The sequence below is a fragment of the Populus nigra genome, chromosome 11 (assembly GCF_951802175.1).
Source record: "Populus nigra chromosome 11, ddPopNigr1.1, whole genome shotgun sequence".
In the NCBI taxonomy this organism is placed as follows: Eukaryota; Viridiplantae; Streptophyta; class Magnoliopsida; order Malpighiales; family Salicaceae; genus Populus; species Populus nigra.
Window position 1 is genome coordinate 11,528,688 of NC_084862.1, and position 27,687 is coordinate 11,556,374.

The 27,687-nt window shown below is 32.0% G+C and overlaps 1 protein-coding gene and 1 pseudogene across 1 annotated transcript; both read left to right on the forward strand.

Moving 5' to 3' along the window:
* The first annotated feature begins 2,556 nt into the window (after positions 1–2,556).
* LOC133668367 (uncharacterized) lies at positions 2,557–12,042 on the forward strand (annotated as a pseudogene).
* Positions 12,043–24,577: 12,535 nt separating this feature from the next.
* On the forward strand, positions 24,578–26,681 carry LOC133668060 (GATA transcription factor 5-like). Its single transcript, XM_062087803.1, has 2 exons — positions 24,578–25,376; positions 25,744–26,681. Exons 1-2 carry the CDS (start codon positions 25,227–25,229, stop codon positions 26,479–26,481), a joined length of 888 nt encoding a protein of 295 aa, XP_061943787.1. The 5' UTR covers positions 24,578–25,226; the 3' UTR covers positions 26,482–26,681.
* The last annotated feature ends 1,006 nt before the right edge of the window (positions 26,682–27,687 follow it).

The window sequence follows — 27,687 nt, forward strand, 5'->3', positions numbered from 1 at the left end:
TATTAAAACAAAAAACTAGAAACTTGAAATCCAAGGACTTTTTAGTATTTTCACATTGGTTTTCGTGTTATTATTAGGTTAATTGAAGGGGAATTCAGTATTTGAATAAATATAAAATATAACTAAAAAATATAGTTGGCGAGTAGTAGGCATCCGAGCCCATTAGGCAACGTGTGCAGCACCTCCCAGCAGCTAAACAACAACTTTCACCATGTCATTAGAAGCTCTGCTCCACTCTTTTCTTGTTAAGGCCTCATGACAATTCGATGCCAGTGGTGCTTTCTTTCCTTTTGTTTTCTCTCTTTTCCCTCTCTTTTCCTTAAAATTCACATCAGTATGCAAAAATTTAGAGTTACCCCCTTATTTACTAAGATTTCAACTTTGTTTCTCATTCTTTTAATTTTTAATTTTTATTCTTAACTGTTTTGTAAAATTTTGATTTATTTTTAATTTTATCTTTCAATCCTAATTTTTTATATGTTATTTTCTCAATTTAGTGTTCATTATTTTGAATTTTTTTAGGTTCTTTTGTTAAATTGATTTTTCTTTTCAATTTCACTATTCAATCAAAACTTTTTGTTGTCCTCTAATTTATTTTATATTTCCATGTTGATCATCATTCTTTTAATTGTTATCTTTTTTTTAATCTTTTTGTATAGTTTTCTTTTTCTAATTTCATCTTTCAATATTTATTGGTTCAATTTCACCTTTCAATCATAAAAATTAAATTATCCTTTAATTTATTTTTTTTATTTCAATGTTGATCCTCATTCTTTTAATTGTCATTTTATGTTTTGGATCCTTTTGCATAGTTTAATTTCTTTTCTAGTTCCATATTTTAATATTTAATTGGTTGGGGATTGAACTTCGTGGTTTCTTCAAGAGGGATGCTTTCGGTCTAATGATCCGGACTATGAGTTTGGAAAGTTATTACAGGTTGACATTGTTTTCTCCAAATTGTAAACACACTAAAAAAAAGCCGTGGCAAACCATTTTATAAACTTCAAGAAGCTTACTCGTTTTAGTAATTAATTATCTAGTAACACTATATACAAAATCTTGATAGTAATATTCTCATTAGTATTGAAAGAGAAACAAATATTTATATTTCTTCTATTTCTTTTCATTTTTTTTATTAAACTAAGAACCCATGACAAAAAAAAATATATGTTTTTCTTTTTTGTTGAAAAAATTATTAATAAGAAAAGGAGGGGAGGGGTTATACTAGATTTGTTTTTTCAATGAAATTTAAATTATTTATTTTCTAATATTTGTTTATTGTATAATTAAATAAATTTTTTTAAGAGCTCTCAGTAATATAAGATCATATATTTTAATATGTATCTTTATTTTAGCTTTTCAATTCAATTTTTTATTGAAATTAACGTATTTATTATTATTTATCGACACATATAATTTTTAATTTATTTTATTGAATATACATATCAACTATTTAGTTTATATTTTTAAACAAATTAATGGTAAAAAATCATAAACAACACCAACACTTTTTTACATTGACTAATTTGTTTTTGCTTCATATGCATTTGAAATCAAACTAATATTATTTTAATTTTATTTTAAGAAAAAACAAAACTTTAATTTTAGAATCGTTTATTTATGCTGTGAATTACATAGTATACATTGTGAACAAACAGATACTTAGGCTTTATTTGTCTAATAATGTTTTTGAGATTATAACAGAAATTGTTTTTAAAACTATTTTTTTAGAAATGTATTAAAATATATTTTTTATTTTTTTAAAATTTATTTTTAATATCAACATATCAAAACGATTAAAAAATAAAAAAAATAATTTAAAAATATAAAATATATATTTTTAAAAAATACAGTCCAACCACAAAATCAAAACTCTATCTTAAACTCTACTCTTGCCTTTAGAATGAAAAGAAATGTAAAATGATGTTTTTCAAAAAAAAAAAAAAAGGAACAACCTATACAAGTAGGCTTTATTAAAGGTTGAAGAAGTGTTGATCAAATAATAAAGTTTTTTTTGGTATTTTCAAAAAAAATTAATTTTTTTAAAAATATTTTCATATTATTTTAATATACTAATATAAAAAATAATTTTTTAAAAATATTATTATAATATATTTTTAAATAAAAAAACTTTTAAAAAGTTGACCCAACGTTAAGAAATGGGATCTCTCGAAGAAAAACAGTAGGATGGAGGGTTTTATATAGGCATCGGTTTTGAGGCCTCACTTTCACCATGGGCGGCGTGATGCTGATGCTTCATATCATCATCAATTGGGACCCACATCCCGACAAATCCATCACTCACCCAATCTCACCATCCACGTGTCCGAAATCCATCACCCCTTCAAAATCCCAACAAAACCCCAGCCCATCGCCCTTAAAGCATCCCCCACACGGAGGCTAAAACAGTAAACTCAACCTAAACTCTATGAAATCCCAAGCTTACCCCTCCAACCGGCACCACCCGGTAACCACAGACCATGACCGGATCAGGCTCCCACGAGCCAGTCACCTTATAAATCACCCTAGCGAAGGTACAAAAGTCCCCTCCTCATCCACCAGCAACATCACCTGCTTGCCTCTCTCTTATCTCTCTCTCTCTCTCTCTCTCTCTCTCTCTCGTAATCAGAGGATTTGAGACCAGACCAGATCCAAACCCAAAACAACACGAACCTCAAATTCCTCACATATATATATATATTTCTCTCTTTTAAAATCAAAACCTATAAAAGAAACCCTCTTTTAAATTCTTCCCTCTCTCTCTCTCTCTCTCACTATCTTCCTTGAGAGATTTTCTTTTAAAGCTCGACATGTGGGTTCTAATCTTGAAATAAAACTTAGAATTGCCTTATTTTGGCTTGATTGAGGGGTTTTGGGTTATTGGGTTGAGAATAAAAGGTAAAAAAATTGAACTTTTTGGATAGATCTGTGTTTTTCATTCATTAATAAGGTTGGATTCATCTCTTTTGGCTGTGATAACGGAAACCCATATAAAAGACTCGATTTTTACCCGTTAAAACAAGAACCCAGATATAAAAGTCTAATTTTTAGGTGTGAAAGGACAAATCCACATAAAAGATCCAGCTTTTAGGCGTGAAAAGGAGGAACCCAGATAAACAAATCGATTTTCTGTGGGTGTTTTTAGGGATTATTGGGGTAGTGAGGAACAATAAAAGGAAGAAATGGCAGAGCAAGGGGGCTTGGAAGGTAGCCAGCCAGTGGATCTTTCCAAGCATCCTTCTGGCATTGTTCCCATCCTCCAGTAAGTCTCCCTTTTCCATGTTTTTTTCTTTCAATAAATGAAAGCTATTTGCTCTATCTTTGTCTTTTTGGGCATGCCTACATGTGTCTTTTGACCTAGGTGATATGAAGAATTTGTGGAAGCTTTGCGTTTTTGGGTTTGATTGCAGTTGTGTTTGTTTGATGTTCCTTAAAAGAAGGTTGTATTAGAGGTGATGTTTGTATATTGAAGGAGAAGAAAGAAAGTGCGATTATGTTGTTTGTAATAGATTTTTGAAGGCTGTACAGTGTTTTTGATGTACGGTGATCAGGTTTAGGGTTAAATTGGGGAAGGCTTCAGAGGTGGAGCTGGGTATGTTGACTTATGTAGTAATCTAAGGAAAAAAGAAACTTTTTGTTTGATGGCTGTAAACTATAGTAAATGAGAAGCGAAATTAAAGAAGTGGGATTTGTTCGCTGATGTGCAGTTGTAAATGAACCTTTTATTGAATAATAAACTTAAGCAGCATGCTTTTTTCTTTTTGTTCATTTCGTAGGTTTTTTTGTGTTTTTGAGGTCTATTTTTCATATTGAATGAAGTTTAAAGTTGAAGCTTGCATTTGCTTGCAATAGGAAGCTGTTCACTAACAAGCTTTTGACAATACAAAGAGAATTTTACAGGTAGAGTCAAACAAGTTTATGCTTGTCTCAGCTTGGAGGCATAAGAAAGAATTTAAATCATATGACGGATCCTATTAGAAAATTGCACGCCTGACACAATCATGGATCCTTCTTTGCTAGGCCATAGTTCCAGATTCTATTTTGTTTACCTTTGATTGATACAGCATTACGGTTTCCTATATTACTTGTTAGAATATGCTTGTTACAATTAGAAAAAATAAATATATGAGATAGACAAATACAATTTTTCTGTAACTGCCAAATAATTGTCCATTGTTTCTTTGTAGTTTCTGTGCAATATTTACTTCTGTTAGAGCTAGAGGCAACTTTCTAGGAAGTTGAGGGGCTTTCACAACATTTTTTAGTTTTCATTTGGCTGCCAAAAAAGTTTTAAAATCATGTCTCTTGTGCTGTCTCGTTTAGTTAGTTGGAGAGAGGTGCTTGTGTAAATTTGATACATCACCTCACAACTTAAATCATGCATAACAATAAAGCAGTCTTGCTTCTTACAAGTTGTAGTTTAAAATTTTATTATGGTATCGGGAGGAATAGCACTCAGATAAAGGAATTGAGTTGTTATGCATTGGAGAGATTATACAAAACTGCTTCTTTTCTCACATTCAATTTTGGCTTTGACTTTGTTCCCCTAAATTTGAAGACAAATGTCAAGAGTTGACTTTGTTGACCATATTTAGATCTGACACTCCACTGTCTTTTTTGTGCACCATTTCTTTTTTGGTTCACCATCTTCTTCTTCTTTTCCTACAAAATGATTCTTCAATACTGGGTAGTCGATGTTAAATTATGACATTTAACTGTTCTTGTTTGAACCTTATGCTTCTAGGAACATTGTTTCAACTGTGAACTTAGATTGCAGGCTGGATCTTAAGCAAATTGCCCTGCAAGCCCGTAATGCAGAATACAACCCCAAGGTGTGCCTGTGTTTGATAATCTTCCTGATACAAGCTCTGTCGTTTTAGGTCTATGTGATCCCTCATCTTTTATGCATGTTCATCCAGCGTTTTGCTGCCGTCATCATGCGGATTAGGGAACCAAAAACTACAGCATTGATTTTTGCATCTGGAAAGATGGTGAGTTATTTGCCTCTGCAAAGTACGTTTATTTATCGCTTTATATTGCTTGTTACTTTCAAATTTATGCTATGCAGATTTGTTATATTACCAATAGTTTTGAAGAATGTTGCTTGAAATGGAACAGCATGACTTGAGTGTTATGTGATTGAAAAATCTTTATTAGGTTGAAGCATAAATTATACATAGTTATAACTGGACCTGCAATGCTCTATGGTAATGGGTGTTGGAAAGTGAAGAAGTAGCACATTCATAAACAGGCATAGCTGGGATGAAGATGTTAAAAGTTACGTGTGCACCACAGGAAAGAATTAGATAATATTCAAGTGTATTTGCAGAAGGTGGTGTTCACGTCTGTGGAGGTTAAATTAAGGGATGATTATTTGAGATTTTTTACCTTCTTCAGCATATACTCGTGGATGCATTGATGAGGAATGGTGATTGGAATGAAGAATTGGGAGTGATGAGGGATTTAGGCAGTCTAAAAATGCTGATTAAATACTGATCCAGCATTACAATGGATTATAAAATGTTTAGTCCATATCAAAACTGAATGGTGGAAAGGGGGGTGCATTTAAACAAAATAATTCCAGTCCATATCCTAGTAGCTTATTCTGGTGATCTTTTGCAGCCCCTTGTCTGAAAGAGTTTTTTTTTTCTCCTGCCGTATCAGGTGTGCACAGGTGCCAAGAGCGAACAACAGTCAAAACTTGCTGCTAGAAAGGTATGGCTTTCTTATTTGAGGAAAATTAATAATGTTGTTTGAAAAAAAAAATCTTTTCACAAAGAAGGAAAGTAGATTTAATGTTAATTTGAACTATTTCTTTCCGAATAGAAAACTTGAATCCTAATTTTTCAATATTTTTTTTTCAGGATGGTCTCTAAAAATTTCCTTGTAACACTAATCTAGATTTCTGTCTTTCATTTGATAAACAATATATCACAACTAGATATTGATTTAAAAATTTCTGTTGTCACATGAGTACCCATCATTTGGAAAAACTTCTGGCAACCTTTTTGTATCCATCACGTGTGGAACATTTTCTTGTAGTATTCTCCAACAAACAAATGCATTCTGCTGGTTTTCATAGATGAGCAATACTATAGTCTGAAGTGTAATAGAGAATTGTTTGATAAGTAAAACAGGACTTGCATCTGAAGTGTAATGGAGATGTGTTTGATAAGTAAAAGAGGACTTGCATGTTTCTCCCTGAAATGCTTTTACTTTGAAATGGTTCTTATTCAAAAATGAATATTTTGTTTTACAGTATGCACGAATTATCCAAAAGCTTGGCTTTGCTGCCAAATTTAAGGTCTCTCTCTCTCTCTCTCTCTCTCTCTCTCTCTCTATTTCACACACACAGATACAACACATATGCATGCATGTTCTTGAATTTCTTCTGGTTAGTTTTGTGCTGTTGTCTTTTGAAGTTCCCCTTGTGTTTACGTTTCCTCATTGCAACTGCCAGGACTTCAAAATTCAGAATATTGTTGGCTCGTGTGATGTCAAGTTCCCCATCAGACTTGAAGGGCTTGCATACTCCCATGGTGCTTTCTCAAGTGTAAGTAAAAACCATAATCTGTTGAACTTAGTGCCCTAGCAGGAAGACGGTTGCTTTAAAAACCTTTACGTGTATGGGTCTTTTTGCTCAAAGGAGTTTGAGGCATGCAGCCAGAATCTCTTTTTACTAAACACTTTCAGCAGCTGTTTTTTCCAAACAGAGCTTTAGGGTGTGTTTGGGAGTGCTTCTTCTTCTTATGTTTTTGGATGCTTTTTAAAGGTTTTTTTAGCTTGAAAAAGCATCGAATTGATGATTTTCTTAGTATTTTCTGATTGATGTTGAAAATAGAAAAAGAATCTGGAAAAAAATTCATTTTAATATATTTTTAAGTGAAAAGTTATTTTGAAAAACACTTTTCACCACAATCTCAAATACAGACACACTTCCACCTGAATTGTATGCTTTTAGCATGAACTTTAGAACTCTTATGTTGTACTTGTGCAAGTATGAACCCCAAAGGATGTGCCATGCAATATGAACCTGACATCTCGTGCTTGACTTGTGCAGTATGAACCTGAAATCTTTCCGGGCTTAATATATCGAATGAAACAACCAAAGATTGTGCTTCTTATTTTTGTCTCAGGAAAAATTGTGATCACCGGAGCCAAGGTAAATCCAAAATCTCATGTTCACTATCTCTGACCTGCATGCTGATAGAGTTTGGTAGCTGATAGTTCTTTTTGTTGAACATCTTAGGTAAGAGATGAGACATACAAAGCCTTTGAAAACATATACCCTGTCCTTACAGAGTTTAGGAAAGTCCAGCAATGGTAAACCTTGCCATCTCTTGACCTCTCTTCCATATCTGATTATTCGAATCTCTTAATTTCGGATCATTTAATTCTATCAGGCCTAATCTGTGTATCTTTTTGATGGGTTGCAGATTTATATTTGAAATGGGGCTTTGGTGGTGTTGTGGATGGTATCAGATGGGGTGGATTCAAGTGTGCATATGTGAAGCCTGGAAGCCAGGGCACAGCCCTCTTGGCTCTGGTTCTGTTGCCGTCTTCTAATTTGTTTAGTCACTTGCCCACCAAAAGAAAGTGGGTGTGATTGGGGGAAAGTGCTTGCGTGAGGTGTAATTAAGAGCTGCAAGGGAGGGAGGACGGGGGACTGAATAACATGTTTTTGAGTTTTAGCCTGTCGGACTACACTGATGATTTTAATGCTAAAAACTTGGTTCCAATTTTGACACAAACTGTGTTTCTGTCTTCTCCCTCTTTCTTTATTACCACCACTACTCGTGTTTCTTAGCTAGGATGCCTTTGAAACTTAAATGTACGGCAGTTGCTATTGGTTTGGAGAGGTGTTTAAGGGCATCACAGATGTTTGTTGCTTGATTCTTTTTCAATATCAAGTCCAAGAGAGCCTGTAATAGAAATGTTACTGTGGCTGCAATGATTTTTTTTTTCTAATTTTATTATTTAATTTTGAATTAATTTATTAAAAATTAAATTTTATAATTTATTTTGATTTTTTTAAATATCATAGTTTTATTATTCGATATGTATATTGGTAGATTAATTAAAATTAATTTAATATTTTATCCTTACAATATTTATATGTATATCAAAAATTTTAATATTTATTTTAAAATAAATTATATTTTTACTGGTAGTCTTGCTTATTTTTAAATCTACCAAGGCAGATTATATAGAGTTAATTTTAACTTTATTATTTAAAAAAAACATTAATAATATTTAAATATTTTTTTTATGATAATTGTTTTTTTATGTAAATTGGTAGATTAATTAAAATTAATTTAATATGTTATCCTTACAATATATATATAATATTTATTTTAAAATAAATTATATTTTTATTGTTTATTTATTTTTAAATCTACCAAGTCAAGTCAGATGATTATATAAAGTTAATTTTAATTTAATTGTTTTTTTAAAATATTAATAATATTAAAATATTTTTTTATGATAATTGTTTTTTTCGACATAAGATGTAGAAGGGACGATTATCTAACTATAAACTAAGAAATCACTTTCTAGTTGACAAATACAGTCTAAAATCTGAAGAGAGAAATTCTATTGCACTGAACAAAATCAAGAAGCAAAAAGGATTGCGAGTTTGTAAATTTAACCAGATTCGAAGATGAAGATATTTGAGGTATGGAGAAAAGAACGAATAGGCACGTGTGATAACATGTGGCAGCGGTTTTTTCCAGTAAATTAGCAACCTTTTTTTTTTTTTTCTAGAAAGATTTTTCTTTTCTTGTTTTAAAGTTTCCTACTTCAAGAAACTAAAACCTTGAAAGTTCCCACGCAATCAAGAATAGTAGTAACCTCTGAGTTCCCACATTAGCATTTGAAAATTACAGACAACAAAGCAGTATTTTTTGTTTCTTGAAGTATATATAGACTGTAGAGTAGTAGTTGATGGCTCAATTTACAGTACAAGGTCGCTTGAAGTTGCTGTTTAACAATGATGGGACTCACTGTAAGCTTCTTGGGAATGATTTTCTTGGTGGGTTGAGATCATCTCAGACCCAGAAGAGAAAGATCAGGTCTCTTGGTGCTAATTGTACAAAGTTATATGCTGCTGCTTCTTTGAGCAAGAAATCCAAGCATTTTTATACAGTGGCAAGTCAAAGTGTTAGCGAGGCTAGTGATGAAGATTATGATAGTGAGAGGGATGAATTGGCTTGCTTTAGAGGCCTTGTCTTGGATATCTCTTACAGGTACCTTATTTCTCTCTATTTACATGATTCTTGCACCTCTTAATTTTCACTTGTGTGTGTATCGATTTATTAATTGTTTGTTTGACCAGGTTCATCATTCTAATATGATTATTTCTTTCTGTTTTTTGGTTAGTATTCTTTTTTTTTTTATTTGGTTTGTTGACTAGGTTCATCAATCAATTAAATGTGATCTGTATGAATATCTTGCATTAAAGCGTTGCCTTTGCGGTAGAATCCCAAGATGGAATGGGAATGAGTAGTAGTGTTTGTGGACCTGTAATCAGAAGTGTAGTCTTCATCGAAGAAAATTAGATTCGAATGGTCACAGCTTGAATTATGCAGCAAAAACAACTTTTTGGTGAAAGCTGAATTCAACACATGTTTCTTGAAACCTCGCTCGTGCATGATTAATAGCCTTCTGCAGATATCTTAGTGGCTCGTTGTCCTATTGACCCCATTTCTCTTTGTTGATTGGGAATTTGGGAGTTTCCAAATAACTTCCGTATCCTCCTTCCTTTCCGAACTTCGTTTCAGCATCACCGAACAGGAAAGAAGGATAGGAAGCTGCAAGTTCATTTCCGGAAGTGCTTGATACAATTACCACTTTTCTTTTCCTTTAGTTTTTCTTTCTACCAATTGAGAAAGACTTGGATAGATATTTGTATATGGATCTGACTGTTCTTGTCCTGCACAGGCCAGTGAATGTTGTGTGCTGGAAGCGTGCCATGTGTCTGGAATTCATGGAGAAGGTTGGCCTGATGTGTAAAACTAATACACTTAGACATGTTAACAGCAGTCATATACAGTTTCTAGTTCATGGTTGCAGCTTATGCCATTATTTTCTCATGCAAATTTTGTATAAACCACAAGGAAACCTAGTGAACATGACAACGCAAATTAGTATTTTAGTATATCAAAGAATGATCATGTAGGATGCAGCGATGCATGAGAAGCATTCTGGTTCATGATATGATTGCTTTGACTAACTTGTTTCTCAAGCAATACCACTTCCCCCCATACCTGTAAACCTATTGTCACTCAAAACATTTTATTTCTTAGATGAACAATGCCCACCACATTGCTCAACTCACGCGCTTTCTCACAACTGCATATAAGCCGTTCGGTTTCTAAATTCTTTACCATTCTGTTTCCAGGCTGATGTACTAGAATATTATGATCAGGCAGTAAATTCCCCAAGCGGATCCTTTTACATTCCAGCTGTATTAAGGGTAGGCATTTGAGGACTGCATATGATCTAATTTTTCTTTTACCAGCCATCCTTTTGTAGTTCCTAGATAGATTTCTGTTCTCTCATCATTTTCTCTTTTCACCTCAAACACCTCCAACCTTTTTCTTACTAAAAGCTTTTACTGCTTTACTTGCATCCCACTCCACTCAAGCTTATCTTAAGCTTCTGCTTTCAGGTTCCACATCTATTGCAGGTCGTTAAGAGAAGAAGAATATTCAGAAGCAAACTTAGTCGCAAGAATATACTTCATCGGGACAACTATACTTGTCAGTAAGTAACCTGCAACATATTAGTTCAAGTTTAGTCTATTGCGACACAGACACTGAATTGCTGTGTGTGATGGAATTTACATATATTCTTGAACAAGAAACTACATCCAAATAGCTTCTGGAAGCTCATTTCCTAGAAGTAGATTTTGCCCTCGTCCCTGGCTTATTTGAAAACCGCCTTGCATGTATATCTGGTTAGTTAGATGATGATTTGATCTCTGTAAGAACAGGTTACTCGACATCAATATATACCATAGGACTTCTAATTTGTTTGAGTGTTATCACCTCCCAAATCCGAAGTCCATGATTTAGGAAGTGAAGAAAACACGCTCAAGGTTTAAATTGTCAGTTAATGACAGAAAATCTCAATTTTACATCCAGAGTTATAAAGATGGAGCTTCTATTTCTTTCTTCACCATTTACTAGCCATCTGATCCTTTTGGTGTGTAAAATGTGGATATTGATCAACAAGTTCTTGTCGATAAAGATCACATCTATCTTGTCAGGTGGGGACACAAAAGGGTTCAAAGGCATATCAGAATTTTCATTGTCATCACAGATTATTTTCTTCTTCACTTTATAACCAAAAGAGGGAAAAAAAAATAGTATTTGGCATTTTGATGGATTTACGAGTATATTGTGATCCACATCACGTGGAAGTACTTCTTTCAGATTTTTATTTTGTTTCCACAGTTTCTTGTTACTTCCTGAAGAAATATACTAGTGGCATGCACGATGTCAATGCGTTATTTCTTAGTGTCTAATTTAATGCTTCCCTAAATTGCGAGTAGGTACTGTTCTTCCCATGAGAATTTGACCATTGACCATGTTCTGCCAACCGTGCAAGGAGGCGAATGGCAATGGGAAAATTTGGTAAGATACTCATTGTAAGTCTAGGAAAACTTTTATTTTGATGCGAACTATGGCTATTTGAAAACGGAGCTATACACTGATGAAAATAGAATACAATCTAACAGCTGCTTGATTGTCCTGGACTTTCTTTTTTCTTTTAATCTATTCTTTTGAACTTATTGGGATTACTTTGTAAGTAGTTGTTGCTGCGATGATCGATCTTCCAACTAATTGCCAGATCTTTCTGTATGCATGATCCAGTATCTGTACTGATAGCATTTATGATATGTTTGAAGAGTTGGTTAATTTTCAAACTGGTGCTTTACCCTTTCCTCTTTGGGTTAATTACAATTGGAACACATATATTATAAGCTACAGAGATGGCCGTATAATGTATGGAGAACATGGAAGATGAATAGAAGAATAAACACTTTGATGAAGATTTACATTTTGGCGTTGAGGAAGTTCTTCACAGTTTCTGTGGCTTGCTTCCTCCTGTAACAGGTTACTGCTTGTGCCAAATGCAACTCAAAGAAGGGTAAAAAAACTCCAGAGGAAGCAAACATGAAGTTGAGTAAGGTCCCCAAGGTATCATTTAGTTCTGGTAAATAATAAATGGTTGAAACTCAAGTATTCGTCCATGGAAAGCTGGGATATCACATGTTGTGGCTGTGAATAGCATGTAAAGGTGTTACCTTTCTCATTATGAACCAAAACCAGATGACCTTTGTCAATGATTATCAACGTAAAACTTAGCCAAACATAAGAAATATTTCATGAAGAGCTTTTACTCTTTTTTCTTGCAGGCCCCTAAAGATTATGACATTCTTGCCATACCCCTAACAAGTGCAGCAAGAAGGATGCTGAGGATAAGAAAGGGAATGCCTGAGGAGTGGCAACAATATCTAGCGAGGCCATCCTCAGAGCCATGACATACATTCTAGGTGAAAGCTGTACATTCTTGTGCTCGGCACATATGATTTTAATTTCCAGCACTTACTGCCCAGGTCTTAAAGATGTAATCTGATGCAATGTAATTTGCTTTGTTTTTCTCTTCTTTTCCTTTTTGCCTCCATGTACTGGAGAAACTCATGTAAAGGAGGCATTTATCAACATAGCATCTTTTGTATTGCAGTAGGCTCTTGTTTGTTATTTCAAATTTTAAGTGCTTAAACTTGCGTTCATATATAAAAGTTTGATTAGAAGTTGATATATAAAAAAGGGTTTCGGCTAGTTTTCTGATAATCCTCCTCTGTGATGATTCTTCCTGGCAAATTTGCCAGAGCTAGATGCTTAGATGTGAATGAAGCTCTGAATATGAAGATGCGTGCTTGTTTTCATGCATCTTCCACATTCTTGGTAGTGTGAGGATGAAGCGAGTCCTCTCCCATGGCTTAAAACAATTTCCTGGATTTTGTTCTCTGAATTATTCAATGTATTCAATGATCATATGCTGATTTTCATCTTTACTTAATGTTCTTGAACCCATATTAGTAAAGTCAAGCATGTGTGCGAAGGGAATTTAAAGCTGTAAATATTCCTATACTTTTAACTTTTCATGTATTGAGTTTGGTGTCAGTATCTTTAAAAAATATTCATATTTTTAAAATTAATATTTAAAATTATATAAAAATATTGTAAAAAATAATAATTTAATATTTTTTAATATAAAAAAAACAGAAACTACCGCAATAATAACATAATTACTACGTTTGTGGAGTTTTCAGCACATGCATAGACAGGATGATGCCTCAAGGCCTGAGTCACTTGAATTAGGATGTGTTTTAGATTGTAATAGTAGTAATGATTTAAAGTATTTTTTATTTAGAAATTTATTAAAATAATTTTTTTTATTTTGTAAAATTTATTTTTAATATTAGAATATTATAACGATAAAAAAACATAAAAAAAATTATTTTAAATAAATAATTATTTTTAAAAAATATAATTTACATTTTATTTCCAAACACCATATATATATATATATATATATATATATATATATACTGTCGGTGAGTAATATTCATACACTTACAGCCTCTTGGCTCTTCCTATAATTGCTTGAACTCCTAGAATGAGGTAGCGCTGGGTTCAAGGTATAAGATGGAAAACTAGCCACGAGATAGAAAAACATTATGTTTAAAGGGAATAAAACTCAAAATTGTCCTTTTCGGAGACAAAAATAAAAAATAAAAAATAAAAAATAAAAAATAAAAAATAAATTCTTGTACCTTGTTCTTGAGAGGGCAAACGGGACAGAGACACTGAATTTAACAAAATAAAATTCCAACTTTGTCATCCAAAACTTTATGAAATCCCAAATTAATTTTTTTATTAAACAATCTTTACCATTGATTTTGTATGAATATTTTTTACCATTATATTTTCTTAAACAAGAAATATTTAAAGATTTTCTAATTTAAAAACTATAAATAAGAAGACAAAAAAAAAAGAGAGAAAATGAAGAAAAAAACTCACGATATGAAGAATTTATAGATACTAGAATTAAACTATTTCATTTTTTAAAATATAAATATATTATAATTTGAATATTTAGATGTAAAGAGTTCAAATTTAAATCTTGTGTTATTATTTTAGTTTATTGATGATTTTAGATTTGTGTTAAGTTATTTTAGTTCTCGATATTATAATCATCAGTTATTTAAATAAAATTTTAAATTTTTTTCTAATCTTTTTCACGCTGGTTAAATATTTCACAATCAATATTATTTAAAAATATATAAAACATTTTTTCTAATTCATTTGCAATATTGAATTAGAAAAAATATTTTTTTATTTTTAAATGATATTAATTATAAAATTCTTTGAAATTCATTCTATCTTGATCAAATATTTCATAATCAATATTATTTAAAAACATATGAAATATATTTTTTTAATTCACCTAGGATATAATATAGTAAAAATAAAAAAATAAAAATCGTCAAATACTAAGTATAGGATTCACAAGAGTACGTGTAAAGGCAAATTATACATTTTTTATACATTTGTTTTTGTATTTTTTTTTCTATAATTAAACAAAGAGGAAGAAGAACATTTATATATTTTACATCAAAACAAACATAAATCGATCTAGCACCATGCATCCAGTCTTTACTTGTCCCACCTCCATGATCCTGCCCTCTACCTCAGTGTAGTTGGTCCCTACTGCCATTACTCTCACAGTGACGCTGCCCTTTGCGAAGTCACTGTCAAAACCAGGAAAAAGCACCCAAAGTTTTAGGGTTGTTTTGCAGTGAGAACATAATATATTAAAATAATATTTTTTAAAATTTTTAAAAATTAATTTCAATATTAACATATGACATAAATACATAAAAAATTAATTTCTTTCAAAAATATTTTAAAAAAACAAAAACATACTGATATTGCCATTGCTTTCTTCACAGGACATGGGATTTATGGTTCAAAATTCAAATGGAATCCATATTGTAACCACAATCAAATGTGTTTTTAGGAATATGATGCACAATATTATATATATATTAGCATATCAAAACCATAAAAAAAACCCTATAAAGACATTAATTTTATTTTTTTCAAAAAAAATAATTTTAAAACAGAAGCAACCACATTATTAAATTAGCAAGGAACTCCTTTCAAATGTTTGCAAGAAAATCTTTTAGGTTTTGTTTGGGATTTGCTTTTAAAAAAACATTAAATTGAATTTTTTTAATATTTTTTAATAAATTTGTTGTAATGATATTAAAAATAAAAAAATTATTTTAGCATATAATATTTTTTTAAAATATTATATATATATATATATATTAATTTTTAATATTAGCATATCAAAACCATAAAAAACCCTATAAAGACATTAATTTTATTTTTTCCAAAATTGTTTTTTAAAATAGAAACAACCACAATATCATATTAGCAAGTAACTTCTTTCAAATGTTTGCAAGAAAGTCTTTTAGGTTCTGTTTGGGATTTGCTTTTAAAAAAACATCAAATTGAATTATTTTAATATTTTTCAATAAGTTTAATGTAACGATATTAAAAATAAAAATAATTATTTTAATATATTTTTAAATAACAGTGCGGAAATTAAGCAGCTATACAGTTGCCCAGTAGGGAAACAAATATAGAACAAAAAAAAATATGGCCAAGTCAAGATCATGGCAAGGAAAAAGGAAGGAGATGAGAAGAAATTCAGCAGAGCAGGCATCTGATTTCAAAGACTTTGGGGGTGTTTGATACAGTTTTCATCTTTGTTTTTATATGTTTTTTTAAATTGTTTTTTACTTAAAAAAATAAACAAAAACTATATACAAAAAATCCTGCATCACAGCTCATGAAAATGGTCAGTGCGTTGGGTGAGCTGAATTTCACTGTGGATCGCTACGGCTGAGCTAAGACTTGATGGCGACCTGCTCCAAGTCCAAGCCATTGCAAAGAATATTAACCAGGTGGGGTCATATTTTGTGTGAGGTTCTGATCGATGCTAGCTTCACAAAAGCTGTATTTTAACCCTAAAAAAATTATTTTTTTAATTTTAAATTATTTTTTTATGTTTTGAAATATTTTAATGTACTGATTTTAAAAAATAAAAAAAATATTATTTTAATATATTTTTAAATAAAAAATACTTAAAAAAACAACCTTAGTTATATCTTTAAATACCTTTAAAATTTTCACTAAAACTTTAGCAGCAGCTGAGAGAAGCTTTTGAAGTATTTATTATGTAATATACCAGGTATTAGCTTGACTTTTACTAATGTATTTTTAAATAAAAAATAATTTTAAAAAATCATTATGTTCTCACTGGAACTGTAGCAGTAGCTAGGAGAACAGCTTTAGAAGTATTTATTAGGTAATATACCAAGCATTGATTGGCTTGGCTCCTACTCAGAGGATCAAATTCAAACCAATTTGAAAACTAGAAATAAACAATCATCTCACAAGTATTTATCTATTTGCACACCCACAGAACTGGCTCAAAGTGTTTGATGGTGAAGAGAATTAGGTTACCCTGGCTTGCTTGTCAATATATTCAGGTAGGAACTCAATTCAATTTCCATACCTAGCACGGAAAGATCAGCATAAGTTAACTAATAGCATGCATGGATTTTTAAGCATTTGTAGAATCTCTTGATCAAGTTGGTCATAACCCATTAATGGTAAAAAAAATAAGAAGAAGCTGGTCATGTGTGTGTGTGTGTGTGTTCCAGTTCATGACAAGCTTGCAATGAAACTTTTGATTCACCTGGTCGGTGTGGATAAGAAAATTTGAGGAATTTATTTTTTGGTAACTTAGCACAGTAAAAAAAACTTGTGGTAAAATAACATATGCAAAAAAATATTTAGGAAACTAGTAAACTTGATTGAATCGCAAATAGCATCTATAACACAAGAGTCGCGGATAATATCTACGACACGAGAGTCGTATTCATTATTTGTGGCTCGAGAGTCAAAAATTTCAATTGTGATACCCAAGTCGTAAATGTTATCTGCGACTTAACTAAGAGACACATTCTGTAACAATTTCTTCTGCCATTAACTCTCCCTATCAAAAAAACTACAATTCACACAATTCAAATAACTAGTTTTCTAGCATCAAAATATAATTAACGTAAACAACACATAACATCTTCAATCAGAAGTAGCAAAATTAGACCTACACCAATATCACCCCAGCTCGTGGATGGACCTGAGATGCTCATAGATGAACTAACATCCCCAACACTTCCACGATAAGAAATCTCATCTTTCGCTAATGCCACTTGAAGACGCTCGATCTCTCTAATCTATTGAAGTCCGCTATAACATAAATTGAGCATAATGTTGGCCACAATATATCATATCTCATCAACACCTTTATGAATAGTCGTTGCTGCTTTCCAAGCCTCTCATACCAAGTAATGAATCTATTTACATATATTAAAAACTAATTAGTAGTCATCATCCACAATAACATTAACAATATTTAATAAATATTGTATGTAAAATAATTTTGTATACAAATTAATTTGGTCTTGGATATCGGGGCGCATAATGCATTGGATTGCGTAAATACCTCAAGAAACATGACCAAGTAAGTGTAATAAAATGATGCGTAATGTACATATATCATCTCATATAGGTATTTACATCAATCTTCATATATTGCTCCTAAAAAACATGATCTCTCTTAGCATCCTAAATATTTAGTTAAGATGCATGAATCACCCACTAATTCCCCTCACGCTTACCCTAACATTAATACTATGCAGCTCATCATCAATATCAATATAATTTGATATATGTTGAGATAGTTTAAACTGTTGCATTACCTGATCTGGGTAATGCATCTCAACAATGTCAAAGTAATACAACGAGAATTGTGCTAACCAAATATCAGAGCCCTTGCGGCATATAAGCAAAGCTGAAAGTATCGAGTCTTTTATATATGACATCCATACAACCTATTAGAACATATGAAAGACTTATATTAGATAACAAATCAAAACTAAATAATTCACAAATAACAAAAGAAAATTCAATACATTTACAACTCATACCTGATGTGGATGTTGATTGTCCAATTCATCCGTAAAACTTGTGGACATGAGTGAGATTTACCGTGATATGTTAGCCTTGTACCATATCACACAACAAGCCACAAAGTTAGTGCCAGAAAGAACAATGGTACCGCATTATCAGTAGTACTTGTGAAAATAAAACCTCTAAATATATGTAATGTGTATATCCGAGCATACATAATCAACTAGTCCTCTATCGTATATGCTGGGGGGTTTTATAGCTTATGTCCAACCATATCAATTTGATGCAACTGCCTCTATAAACACCGACTGGACACATCGTTTTTAATAAATGATCACATAAAACATCTTTGTCAATCGACCATTCATGTCTTGTTACAAAGGCTTCACCCATCAAAGATTAGTCAACATAGCAACTTTTTATAGTATAAGTGTCATCTTACCAATATTTAGATGGAAATGTGTATGTCTTGTTCCTCTATTGCTATGTCTTGTTCCTCTATTGCTATGTTAAAGCTGTAATTAATGCGTGGTCAAGATGTATATTATGTAGCCAATTGATCTAAAAAAACTAGCTTCAATAACAAATGAGCGAACACGCTCAAGTAACTCTAGCAATGTATGATGTTAAGGTGTTACAGGATCACTGCCATAAAAATCAAGCAATTTAGTTATTTAAACAATTAAAGTAGTTAAAATTTAATAATTTATAATGCTTAATTACAATAATTATTTAAAAATGATATTAATCTAAAGACCTGACATTTCCCTTTCAAATATCATCTGAATGATGTTGATCCTGCATATATAAAATCAACATATCATCAGGACCTGCCTCAAAAACCAAGTGTTACAGGATCACTGCCATAAAAATCAAGCAATTTAGTTATTTAAACAATTAAAGTAGTTAAAATTTAATAATTTATAATGCTTAATTACAATAATTATTTAAAAATGATATTAATCTAAAGACCTGACATTTCCCTTTCAAATATCATCTGAATGATGTTGATCCTGCATATATAGAATCAACATATCATCAGGACCTGCCTCAACAACCAAGTGGTCCTGTTTGTCAGCACTCTTAGAAGCAATATAACCTCCTCTAGTCCAAACCATGCCTCCATTAAGGTCTTGTATCAACTAATTATTAGCCTTTATAATACAATTAAACATCCATATAGTTGAATAAAAAACAATAATTGAAGTTTACATAATTTTCCATAATCCCTCTCCACAATACCTTGAATCATTAAAACACTTATACTTAAATCTTTCTTTATAATTATCAACATCACCTTATTAATGAGATCTGAGTCAATTTGACAATAGCGTTACAAAATAAAAAGGTTCTGATATATGTGTGACCTTTTTAATTTTGAGATTTCTCATGAATTAGATTTTTAGTGATGTCTCCCATACAAATACCTTTTATAAACTAGTTCTTGAACACATTGCAATGAAACATAAGTTTTAGTTGAATAATGGACCTTGTACTACAATGAATGTTTTATATGCCACTGTTTTAATGCAGTAATATATTTAAATTTGTCTCTAATTTTTTTTTTCCAACCTCCAATTCATCAACTGATAAGCCTGAATCCCTATGAATATTAACCTAGTCATTGCATAGGTGTTGGTCATTCCTACTCGCAACCTTAAATTCAAGAGTAGGCGAAGCCATGTATTGATTAATAGGCTTAACTAACTCAATATCCTCTTCTTCGTTATCCTTTTCATCTCCCTCCTCAATCTCAACTTTATCAATGTGATGGTCATCTTTGCCGTCATTTGGTTTGGATTCTTTATAGCAATATGAATTAGATGTCATACCCAACTAAGGTTCAATATTAATAATTTCATGTACTGATGTTTATCTACTTGCATTACGACCCAACCTAGATGGACTAACTACTCGTGATGCATGTGTTGTTCTTTAAGAGCTACTTGGAACTCGGGTCAACCTCATATTAGAAGAGTTTCCTCGTCTAGGTCTATTATTCAAGTGGAGCTCTTGCATATTAATCTCATTAATCCTCGTAAACTCAGATATTGAATTCACACTTTCATCACTACAAATTGGTACACCAACATCACGAGATTAACTTACCTCGATTTGCAACATCCTCCAAGTAATTTCAACTTCTATATCAAACATATTCCAGCCAAGTTGTTCACACAACATTCTAGATAACTCATTAAGAGATATGTCTAATATAGCAGTTAAAAACTCATGGCTTCCTTCATTATAAGTGATACCATTGTCGGTATTGACAATGATACGATCATGGAAGCATAATATTCCTAAATTACCATATATTCTGTCAAACAACACAACAAAACATAATTCTAATTTATTACTATCTTGAGATTAATCAAAGTGCATAATTTATTAACAAAACCATAATGGTAACATAATCGACTAAAACCTAAATTCATCAAATTAATTGGCGAACACCTACGTTCATCAAATTTCAGTACTATAACAAAATTATCAAACAAAATCATGTATTTCATAGTCAATTATCTTATTTTATACATAATTCGGTATAATCCATAATTTAACCTAAATCAACATAAAATCTAACAAAATAATTTTGTTAACTCACAATCAACAACAACAACAAATTATTGATTATTTTACAAAATAACCTAATTATCAACATAAATTATACACAATTTACCTAATTACAAAAAAACTCTAAATTTTTTTTTAAAAAAGTCTTGGTTTAAAACCCTAACATTGTATGAAATCAAATTAACATACATTATCATAAATTACATTAAATTGATAGAGGGGAAGTGTTCAATATACTTCTAAGGGTAGAATGTAGGTGGTGATGGTGACTGGTGGTGGTTGTTTTGGCTAGAAAACAGTTGATCTACAGTGGTGAGAGAAAGGATGTGACGATTTTAAACTAGAGAGAGATAGGTGATCTTGTTGTATTTTAAGTGTGTTTCGCAGTGGGGGAAGAGAGAGAGAGAGAGAGAGAGAGAGAGAGGTCGCTGATGGTAGGGAAATGAGAGGAGCGAATGACTATAGGGAGAGAGGGGGAATAAGGCGAAAAGAGGGCTCTAGGTATTAATTTTGAATAAAGGCGCAAATGCTATCTGCGACTCGCATGTCATAGATTGAAATTATAAAATAAAAGCCGTAGATGATATCTACAACTCACATGTCGTAGTTTCCATCTGCAACTTGTGAAATTGTGTTATTTCCCCAAATATTTTATCTATTGTGTTACTTTACAAAATTTTCTTTCATTGTGCTTAAAACAAAAAATACTCAAGAAAATGATGTTCATATGCCAAAGTGCGTTTTATAAAAGGAGAAAAAAATCTACAGCTTGGGTCATAAACCCGACTGGATCGAATAAGTTGGTTTTATTTTAATTAGACAGAAAAAAATAGGCCACAACAATAAATGGAAATGTTTTTTTTTTACCTGGGAAAATATTTTTTTAAAAGGAAACAGATGGTGTAGCTTGATTCACAACTCATTAAATATAGAAAGATGAAATGAGGTAAAAAAAGGACCTAAAATAATTGACCTTGGTCAACCTAAGTTAGCATGACAAACTTGTAACTTTGTTAATCAGGGTCGAGATAACCAGGAAAATCCCGCCAAATTCGTGGCCCAAACCATAAGATCAGAATAATCTGATAAAAAAATATAGAGAATTATAAAGCTCATTTTAAAAAAATATATTAAACCATGTTAACTTTTTAAACATATGACTCAGGTTATTAGACATGAAACACCCTATCTTAACAAAAAAACATGAAGTCCATTTCTTAATTATTTAAATGTTAAAGGAAGAAAAAAAATAGTTTCAATTATACAAAAAGATTAAAAAATAACAATTAAAAGAATAAGTATTGAAATTGAAAAGAAAAATCAAATTAGCAAAAAAACCAAAAAAACCAAAAGAATGAGGATAAAAATTGATATAAAAAATAAAAAAAGATTTTGATTAAAAGGTGAAATTTAAAAGAAAAATAACTTTAACAGAAGAAAAAAATAGAAAGAATGAGGACCAAATTGATAAAAATAATATACCATAAATTTGGATTAAAGGAAGAAATTGGAATCAAATAAAACTTTTATAAAAAGGGTCAATAAAAAATTAGAAATCAAAACAATGAGGATAAAATTGAAAAATATAATACCATAAATTTGAATTGAATGATGAAATTGAAAATCAATATAACTTTGTCAAAAGGGCTAAGAAAAGAAAATTAGAAATAAAAAGAATAAGAACTATCTTGAAAAAACTAATATATGTTAAATTGAAATTGATTGATAAAATTAAAAACAAATAAAACTTTGATAAAAGGGCTAAGAACAAAAAAAAATAAAAAAATAAGAATTGAAGTTGAAACATCAACAACAAAGATGACCAACTTGTAATTTTCAGAGGAGGAGAGAGAAAAGAATAGAAAAAAAAAGCTCATTGGCGACAAACCACTCCACTACCACTGACACGCACCACACCATAAGGAAGAGGACATGTTAACGCTTTCGATGACATGACAAAAAAGATATTTTTTGCCACTTGAAGGCACTGCACACACTGTCCAAAGTGCACGGGCACCAACATTTTTTTCAATCTAATTAATAATTAAAGCTTGATAAAAGACCAAAATACCCTTAATGAACTTGATAATAAAAAAAAACCAAAGCAAAAGGTCCAAAATACCCCTAGACAAATGATTTAATTTTTTCGATTCCAAGTGTAAACTTGTCATTTTATTGTATTTTTAAAAAATAAAAAGACATCACTACCCTTACTTGCTAGTTTGATGAACCTCAATTTGAAAGGAAATTAGGTTATTTTACTATGCTTAAAAAATTAAAAAAAACATATACCCCCGATCAATCCTTTAATGACTAACAAGCCTTGCAAAAATACTTAAATATCTTAAAAGCCAAGGCCTTTGCGCTTTTTGTTAGAATAAGAAAAGAAACCATTATATTATTCCAGTGAACAACACAAATGAGTCAATATCTATAGTGTTTTTCAAATGATAATTAGCTTTGGTTAATACTAGTAGAACTTGCCAGAATATTACTTATAAAATAGCTTGAGTTACTAGGTTATTGGTCAATCCACGAGTTATTGAGTTAATTATTTTTTATTAAAACTATATCGTTTTATTAAATTTTCTTAATTTTTTTGATATCATGGATGCATTTCTGGACTCAACCCATGAGTAGGTGGCCACTCTCAAAAACCAAATCACGAGGGAGAGCCTACCAACTCGAAGTCTTAGTCGATCATACACGTACATATGGGTTGTGAAATGCAAGTGGTAGGATTCAAATTATAGATGTTTTCTTTTTGTAGTTGACTCCTTATCACTTGACTATTGCTAATTAAGCTACTAGGTCACTTGTAAATTTCCTTAATATTGACCCAATTTAGTTTGCAATTTGATCAAAGGTCACTAAAAACCTGGTCAAATCAATTAAATTTTACTATGTTAATATTTTATCTGGTTCAATTAAAAATCCGACTCGAGTTAGGTTTTAATTCTCAGATTTTTTAGGTAAATCTATTAGATTTTTCAGCTATGCTTGCTAATCTTTTTAAATTTTTTTAGAGTGTTGTTTGTTAGAGACTCCAAATCTATTATTTTTTTTATAGAGAAAAAAGAAAGAAAAAAAAAGAGAGACTTCAGGATATTAGCAGACATGCATTTACTTCAGGATAACATCTCCCTAGCTACACTTCTTCACCATCTTTAAGATTAAAAAAATTCACACACCCTCCAAAAAAAAAAAAATTGTCATTCATATTTTTCCCAATATAACCTTGTTATGGAATTATAGGACTTAAATTGAAAATAAAAAATAAAAAATATTATAATGCTTAAGATAAAATTTATTTTAGAAGCTCAAACTAGCAATTTCAGTACCACATTTAAATTCTTTAATATTTAATTTTTGAACAAGCTACTAGTAATAAGTATTTTAAAATAAAAATAAATAAAGGAAAAGAAAAATAAGTATGTGGTTTACAAGGATAAATTGAGCAATTAACACAATAAATATAAAATTTACAGAATAAAAATAAATAGCATACTTTTAAAATATTATGATTTAAAACCATAACATTTAATTAAAATTACATTTTAAAAATGCCATATTTAACTAAATATCACAATTAAAAACCATGAAATAATGATTTTTTGAAGAAATTAATTAACAACTTTTCAACAAAAAGAATCATCTATTTTCCATCCTCCTCCATAATCACCGGAGACCATACTTTCTTTTCATCTTGTCTTTTGCTAAGCTCTCATTTCAACATCAAATAAATCTCGTACAAACCCATAGCCTCTCATTTCAACATCAAGCTCTTCCTTTCAACTCAAGGCCAGCAACTCCTCATTTACCCTTTTACCCAAGTAATTCTAGGAATCAGATAAATTGAGAAGCAGTTGTATTTTGTCTAATTTCTTATCCAATTTTTAGATACCGGAGCATAGGGCTGGCAACTGTGCAGTCAAGAAAGCAAATGTAACGATGAAAGTCATGAAGCAAGTGAATCGATCAGCTGAGGCCATGCGCACCAAGACTAGCATGAAGAATAATGTTATTTGGAACTTGCCCAAGAACGTCCTATATTAGCTCAGGGCATCTCCTCATCTTCTTGTTGCTGTAGCAAATGTCAGGAATTTGCTTATGTCTAGTGCTGGGGTAGAGTAGAGAGTAGAGACCATACTTCCTTTTCATTTTGTCATACACCTCCCATTTCAACACCAAGCTTTTAAGTTGTCGCATTTCAGAGATGTAGTATTTATAGAATATCGTGTTTTTTGAAATAATGCGGATAAAGTATACTATTTCATAAAAAAAAAATTTCAAGCAGTGTTATTCTTTTAAAATTTTAAGTTTACTGTGTTAATTTAAAAAAAAAACTACTGCTAGTTTGTAACTTTGATTGTTTCTTTAGCTTTATATGCCGACAGAAAACTCAGGCCATAAAAGGGCTACTCTCGTTGAGACACTGCGCCATTTCCCTTTTCCTTTCTTTCCTTTTCCCTCACTTTCTCCTTGTGCTTCTTGTTCGTTTCAAACATTAATTTCCCTTTCTTGGCCATGGATTTCTGCCAGAATGTGACGGTTTCCGGTGAGTATCATCACCAGCAAGAGCATGTCCTTGCTTCCCCTCCTCCTTGCTCTAAGCTTGCCGCCGCCGCCGCCGCCAGTAATAGTCCTCTTGATGACCTCTTCTCTGCTCAAAACACGGTGGGTCTTCTTCAGTTTCTTTCATGTCTTTTTTATGCACAGTTTTTCAACCTTTTTGAGTTATCCTCAGCTCTTAAGGGTTTAGCAAAGTTAGTGCTGCAAAATAGTGTTTTTTTTTTTTTGTACCTTTTGTGTTCAGTTCTTTCTTCTAGTTCTTGCTTCTTATGCCTCTGGTTTCTGCTTCTTTTGCTAGATTTTGTCTGCATATTTACTTTGAACTACTTTATGTGTTCAAACGAACTTGGAAAGTGACAATCTTTGCCGGGTTTTATCAGTTTCTGTCTGTGCTATTTATGGTTTTAAAGATTCTATTTTGTTCTTCAGAAACCCAGTTCATTAAGGCCATCTTTTTTTTTCCTTGGTACAGGAAGTTGATTTTAGCATGGAATGGCTGTCAGTATTTGTAGAAGACTGCTTATCCAGCACAGGAAACTGCCTCCCAGCACCAACAAATGATGCTCAAAAGACAAACACAGAAGAAAACCCCCCAAAACCCTTGCAACAGAAACCCCAAGACCAAGAAAACCCATCTTCCTTGAAGAAACTTGCAGTCCCAGGAAAGGCAAGAAGCAAGAGAAGAAGGACTACTGGTGACAGAAGCAGAAACCAATTAACTAGCTGGTGTTATACCAACCAAGCCTTTAATATGGCATGCTCAGACCCTCCTTTGCTCCAGCAAACACATTGGTTAGCTGATAGTGAACTCATTACGCCCATAAAAGATGGTAGCGACAACAGAGGCACAGATGGTGAGGTACAAGAAAAATCAGGAGCGGAAGGTGATGTTGAGGAGGACCTAGGAAAGGTATTAGAAGTAGGGAGTAGCAGTAGTAAGGACAGTACAGGGAGTTTGGAGAGCGACAATGGGCAGCAACAACCAAGGAGGTGCACCCATTGCCTTGCACAAAGGACCCCACAATGGAGGGCAGGACCATCGGGTCCAAAAACACTCTGCAATGCATGTGGAGTAAGATACAAGTCAGGCAGGTTACTGCCAGAGTATAGGCCAGCAAAGAGCCCTACTTTTGTGAGCTATTTGCACTCCAACTCTCATAAGAAGGTAATGGAGATGAGAATGGCCAACTCTGCTGTCTTCAATACCTAGTCAGCAACAGTAATTAACTTCCAAATCCCCCTTTCCAATGTATACTAAAAACTTGTAGTCCCATTAGAAGCTGGATCAAGTTCTTAGCTGGTAATGCAGTGAATTCCGAATTATTTGTTGAGAATTAGTTTCTACACAGAAAGGAGTACTTGATGTGATATGGGATTCCCTTGCTAATTGGCACAAAGTGCTTTCCATAACCCTTCTCTCTCTTTCGAAAACTTGGAATCGGCACCTTACTAGATCTTCAAAATGCTAATTTTAAATTCTCTCTTTTCTCTTCGATTACAATTTCATGACATTGGATTTATCTGCAAAACTAGAGGGCTCTTAATGGAGTAGGTAGACTATTTGGCTATCTTTTTCTCAAATGCTATAGATTCCCTCCCCTCGCTGAATGCCATACCACAACTAGCATTGTATAGAGAATGCAATTCTTTATTAGACAAAAAATCATGATGGTCAAGACAGCATAATCCAAGTGTCTATAATCTATTCAAGGTTTAGAAAAGGAATCTAACATTATTATTTTGTATCATGTAAAGTTGTAAACCTTGGCACTATCTCAAAGGAGATAAGATGGTTGATTTCAGCATGCACGTGACCTTTCATTATCCCTTTGAAGTTTGATTTGGCTGCTTCGGTTATCATGAAAATGGGAAATGTTTTGAGGAGATTCTTTTCCCCTTTCTGCTCCAGTCAGCCCATTTTATCCTTCCGAGTCCTTGGACTTCCTCCATGTGAAATCCTGTAGCCTGTAGGTTCCCCTCCTCGACCCCAAATGCCCACACTCAAATCTTAATTAGCCAGGGACCCAAAACATTCAAGTTAAGTAAATGCTGTAGTCAAGCATGATATTTCGTGCAAGAACAAGCAATAGACTTCGTATTTGGGCAAGAAAATTGAACACTTGTGCCAATAAATTGTATCAAACAAGGTTTTTTTATCTTTTCTTAAACGGAGAGTAACCTGACGCCATTGGGTAGAGATGTTGAGAAACTTTGGGAAATAGTTATGACTATTCCATGATAGTTAAATGAACATCCTTCCAAGCACACACCATACCACAAGTCCCCACTAGAATGGGAAAATTGCATTTGAAGGCAATTTATTGTTCTCTAAACTTCAAGAATTGGTATAGTTGGATAGCCAACAAGGCTTATAACTTTGTAATTTTTTTTCCCTTTTGTCTATCGTCAATAAAAA